The following is a 6,000-nucleotide window of genomic DNA, read 5'->3' as shown; positions in this document are numbered from 1 at the left end:
TATGACCTAAGGAACAATATGAAAAATGGAGGGTGGCATTGGAAGGTTGAAGAATTCTAAAGGGACACATGTGTTCTCAACCATTAAAATTTGAGTCGGACATAAATTGTTTTTCTAGGTCTATCTTACTTTAAAAGTAGATCGTCTCTTAAAACTAGTTCATTTTGGTCGGAATAAAGTCTTGTAAACTTATTTTTATCTTTTACTTTTATACTTCAACTCTAATATGTAATTGGAGGTTTGTGGCCTTTTTCCTACATATCATTAACATGCCTAAGATCAACAATTTGAATGCAAATGAAAAAGTTAAATGGCTTTGGATAGTTTGGTATATCAATTCTTTTTTCCATTTATCATAATATTAATAGAAGAACCTTTTTTCTTTTTATCAAAAAGAAAAATAATATCAACTTAACCATAAAGTTTTAAGATCCATCAGGTCAAACTTGCCAAAGTAATCACTTTATCAAGCTATTTATAGGTATTAATAATTTTGATTTTTTTCTTTTCTTTTTAAATCTTGCTAGTAAAAAGATTAAAAATTATCAATTAATAAAGTGAATGAAAACTTATAGTAAATTTAAAGAAACTAAGCATCTTTTTATATCTAAAAATAAAAATTCATTAAATTTTTTTACAAGATAACCTTTTATAATAAGAAATGTAACTAGATATTAAAAATATGTTTCAGAAGACCTCTATAGTCAAACTTCAAGAAAAACTAAACATTTTTTTATATCTAAAACTAAAATTCCATTAAAACTTTTTATTAGATAACCTTTTATAATAAGAAATTTAACTGTATTAAAAATATGTTTCAAAAGATGCTCTAAAGTCAAACTTTAAGAAATTAATATATTGTGTTTTTTCATGCATACTATTAGTTGAACTTTTAATTTTATCTTTTTATTAGCCAGGATCGAAAAATAAAAATAGTTAAAATAATTAATACTAAATAAAAATATTTCTCTTTTTCATTTTTAGATATTAATTAAGATATTTTTTATTATATATAAGTGATATTATGGAGCCAACCCTTAAAATCGAAAGATGTTTTATATGTTCATAGAAAATGGGAAGTAAGATTTTACCTCTATGCCTCATTTTTTACGACCTAAAATATAAAAAGATTTTATTTATATAATTTTTTTTATTTTGCTTTATAATATTCTTATAGCACCTTTTGTATTTTTAATATTATTTTTCTTAATAAAGTTAGAACAAGATTATTTTCATCCTTCGTGACTTTTAGCCAATTCTTAAATGACTTTTATAATTTTATTTTTATATACTTTTATTTATATTTTTTGGTATATTTTTTTATTTATTGTGGTATATTTTTTTAAAAGCACTTTTTATTATCTTCAAGACACAATAGTTATTATATATAAAAAAAAAACTTATAGTATTTTTTAATTTATAAATATCAAACATAAAAATATAAAATAAAAACGATAAATATATCTCACTTGACTGGTTTGATAATAATATAAATTAAATATTATTTTTTCAATATTGTTTAGTAATATATTTTTAGTATTTTTTAAATCATATAAATAAAAGAGATCGTAAAACAAAATTTTAGAAAAAAATGGTAAAAATGATTTATTTTTTTAAAGAAAAAAAAGAAAAGAAAAGAAAACCGCCCACCATGAAATTTCTTCAAATCCAAAAGCTTTGAAATATGACAGAATCAGCGGAGGGGACGAATTGGATTAATAAATGAAGTTCCACTACGTGCTCTCTGTAACTCTGAATCCAACGGTAGAATCCAAATTGAAGATCTTGTACTGAGATTTTATTGCTAGTTTGCTACCCACCTAACCATATTGTTTCGGGGATGCCATTGCCATGGGCTAATATATAATATACTAAGAATATAACAACTACCTTACCTACTTTATTTTAATGCTTCCACAAAGCAAACCCAGTAAAGTAAATTTACGGTAAGCATTACTTACTAATGTTTATACTTCCATAAATGTAAATCTTCTCCCTCAGGAGATAGCAATCACATGGTTAGTAAAAGTTTAGTAATTGACAGCCAACTGATCTCGAATAGCAGGAAGAGGAAAAGTAGATATCTGCAAGAAATGCGGGCTATCTATCAGTAAGAACAACAACTTTCCATATTCCGGTCCCCCTTCCACATGTTTCAGAATAGTTGGTGGGATGGGAATACCACATTCACTAGCTTACTCAAGAGTCGTTATAAATTCCTGCCTTTCTCACCAAGGATTTGCATTTACCAGATAACAATATCATTCTTTTAACTGCCTCGTTTAATTTCCAGATCCTGCTTTTTCCAGAATACATGGAGCATAAGCCTTCATTTTATCTTTCAATCAGTATAAGAACTAGCATCTTTAAAAGAAAAATCGCAATCAATCATATTCAGAAGACAGAATGACAGGATTCTCAAGCTAAATCATAGAGGTACCTCAAGCCTATATTAGAACAAGCCATGCATCCATAGCCTATAAAACAATCCAATGCACCTTAGAAACAAAAGGTTACTCAAGCCATTGATTTAATATCTGTGACAAGTATAAGCAGAATCATTACAGCATAACTTTCCTACCAGATCCAATTGTAATGTATCAAAAGAAGCTAATGTGGATACACAGTTTACAGCTCAGGGGAAAAAAGGATACACAGTGTGGTAATTTTTTTTCTTTTTTTGTGTCAGCGCAGAACAGCAAAATACTAAAGGGGAGAAAGCAAAAGGTAAAGAAAACTTTACAGCAATATTTACACAGCACCTGGCATAAGGACAATAGAAACGAAGAGAAAGGAAAAGTTCATCACCAAGATGGAAGTATGACCAGGCATAGCAAGATAGCCAAGAGCCGAAAGCCATAGTTGTTTCCAGTGCCAATGCAAAGTGCTGGCTTTTCCAAGTTTATAGTTAATATTCAGAGTTCCTTCTTAGCATACTTAACTGAGGTATCCATTGAAACCCTCAACTGAATCCTTTGGGATTCCTGTGCCGTTGTGTACCACCATCCAAACCTCAGGGATTATAGCGCCGAAATCAAATCAAAACCAAGAGATATATTAGTTTGCTTAAGCTGCATAACTACTAGTTTCGTACCTGATTCAACAAGGAACAACTACTCTGTACAATTGAAGCCACATAAATAGACCTGAGATTGAATTATTGTTTTTCCAACCTTAAATCCTGGAACTACTGTGAAACCCACCTTCATCCGGGCTTTAGCTGGCAAGGTGCATCTTCTTGTGACATCTTCCATATATACCATTGAAAAATCAACACCTCTTTCCACCTGAAAAATCTCTGCGACAGGATCAAATGAAAATGCCAATTTATGCAGCGTCCATACTGAACTAGCCATGTTAACAAACAACTCATAGAATATACTCAACGATCTCCATGAATTCAAAACAACTTCGTTATGATCCAAATTGCTGAAAATCGATGATTCCATTGTTGGGTGAACAAGTTCTTGATACTTCTTTTCACAAAATTTTGAGAATTCACAACCAGGGTTCCTGCTTATTAACTCCACAGGACTACTTGACACATGCTCAAGTAATTGCTTTAATGAACCCTTGGTCTTCATGGAATCAGAGTTATGCCCATTACCCAGGATTTCAGCATCAACATCCTCCTCCAAACCAAACCCTTTTAAATCAAAACCTCGAAACATGCCTAAACAAACATATGATAGAAAAGCATAGCGATTATGCCCTGTTTTAGCGTATTGAATATCAGCATGAACTGAATTAGCGGCCAAACCCAAATCCCACCCAGCTTTTCTCATCAATTCAATTAAAATTTTACTAAACTTGTGTGTAGCTTTACAAGCATCTTTTAACACAGAATCAAAAACCCTAGCAGACAATAAAACATCACAAGAAGATGAATTCAAATTGAAATTACCAGTTAGCCTCTTTGACAACTTGAAATTAGACCTTTGTATGTCACTCAATTTCTTCCTTAACTCAAAAACTTCATTATCCTTTCTATCAATCTCTTCTTGTAAATGATCAGAAACGGTCCCCAAAACTCTCAACTTGCTTTGATTCTCTTGTACTTGAGCTTCTAAGCAAGACCCAATACCCAAATCAGCACCAGAGTCTGGATTTTTACACATATCCCCATATAATTGCTTTAAATCAGCCAGTCTTTGAAGATGCGAAACCAAAGCCTCATCAGCAGCTGTTATGCTCTCCTCATTAAAAGGCACATGGGCACTCTGTAGCTGCAAATACGATGCCTCGAGTGAAGAAACCGTTGCAAATATTGAAGAAATCAAAGTTTGAGCCAACTGGGTATTTAAAGGCGTGATCTTGGTAACCTCTGAAGACTTCAATGCCGTTGATTGCTGCCATAATGGTTGGGTTTCTTGGTTAAAGGGTTGGTCAGGTTTGAGAATAATAACTTTCTGGTCAGGAATGAAGTCTTCGGCGGAGTCAAGGAGAGATAAACCGTCATCATCGGCGGCAGCGGTGGCGGTTTCTTCATCGGCGAAGAACTCGAAAGTTTTGGTCTTGAAAGCCAAGGCGAATTTTTGAAACATTTCAGAGATTGGTGGAGCTTTGGGTGTTGCCGATGATGTGGTATCCATCATTTCAGTCATGAGAAATTTCTTTTCTCTTTTCCTGTGTCTTTTCTCGATTTGGGTTTTGTTTAAGAGAATGGAATTGAATTCCCAAACTTTTCTTTTCCCCTTCAATTTGTTTGTGTAAAGATTGTTTAAAGGGAAAAGGAAAAGGAACAAAGGGAGAGAGTAAAAGGAAGAGAATTCTTGAGATGCACTACTACTACTGCTACTACTTCTTCCGGATTGTGCTTTGAATGTCTTGAAAGGAAGGTATGTGTAGGTTTTGGCTTCCTGAGCCTTTCTTTTTTTTTTTTTAATTATTAATATTATAGACATGTTTTCTGTTCTCTTTTGTTAATTTTTTAGTATAACGATTTATTTTAACCTCCTGGTTCCGCTGACTTACGACATTATGCTTAACGGTAATAAGGGAAAACGGCTAGTGGACAGTGTGTTCTTTGATTGCGTGAACCAATCATTAATTATGAAATTAAATGAGATCAACTCCTAAACAAACAAAAGAAAGACAGTACAGGAACCCTTTTTTTTTTTTTTTTAACGGAATTTAAACTTGCACATCCATTTTTAATATCACTTCACTTATCAATTGGTTGCAGTTTAATAAATTATAGACTTTTTTATTATAATTTCTTTTCAATTTCTTAACAAAATTCATTTTATTTCAGTCATAGTTTTATATTTTATTATTATTTTTATAAGTGATTGTTTCTGAAAATAACTATTCGACTGTATTGTGGTATTTTAATGTGTTAGACTTTTAAAAAATTATATAATCTTAATTATATATTAATTAACATTCATTCAATACATCTTGTGACTGTAATTAGTTAATAAAAAATAATAAAAAAAGCCAAATGAATTAAAAAAAACCTAATAAATTGAAGTTGATGGATGGTGTCACAAAATTTTCAAGAATAATAATATACAAAAATTGACTCTTCAACTATACAATCGATGATATTGGCTTATGGGTTTTTGTCTATAAATACTTCATGATAACGACATTAGAATAAAATGCTACCTAATACAGATACAAGGCAAAGACAAATAATTAGGGCAGTTTAATTATGTTGACAGTCTAAATCATTAATTAATAGTCTGGACACATTAGAGAAATAAAAAATAAGTGTAATTAGGTTCAAAGTTCTTTATCGCTAATTTTAAATACTTGTCCTATTAATAAAAGTAGGCAGCAAAAACAAAACGGGGAAAAAAAGTTGCGTATTCCACCTAAAAGAGAAAAATAAGAAAATAAAGTAATCTATTTTGATCAATAAAAGGGTATTATTTGTCCCCTATTTCATGTCATTTACTATCATGGAGTTCTTCTTTTCTTTTGCAATTGGGTCTTGAAAAAGGACAAAGAATGATAATTTCTTAATCAAGCTAATTATATCTGTGACGCCCCACT

At 31.0% G+C, this 6,000-nt stretch overlaps 1 protein-coding gene across 1 annotated transcript; it reads right to left on the bottom strand.

The window, feature by feature from the left end:
• Positions 1–2,499: 2,499 nt before the first annotated feature.
• Positions 2,500–4,915, bottom strand: LOC8270589 (protein GRAVITROPIC IN THE LIGHT 1). The gene has a single exon (XM_015729110.3). It carries the CDS (start codon positions 4,902–4,904, stop codon positions 3,114–3,116), a length of 1,791 nt encoding a protein of 596 aa, XP_015584596.2. The 5' UTR covers positions 4,905–4,915; the 3' UTR covers positions 2,500–3,113.
• Between the last annotated feature and the right edge of the window lie 1,085 nt (positions 4,916–6,000).

Source organism: Ricinus communis, chromosome 1 (genome assembly GCF_019578655.1).
Source record: "Ricinus communis isolate WT05 ecotype wild-type chromosome 1, ASM1957865v1, whole genome shotgun sequence".
Taxonomy (NCBI): Eukaryota; Viridiplantae; Streptophyta; class Magnoliopsida; order Malpighiales; family Euphorbiaceae; genus Ricinus; species Ricinus communis.
This window is presented reverse-complemented; position numbering and strand designations above follow the sequence as displayed.

Coding starts and splice junctions, on each gene's coding strand:
- LOC8270589 (XM_015729110.3), bottom strand. CDS start 4,904: ATGTCTATAATATTAATAATTAAAAAAAAAAAAAGAAAGGCTCAGGAA.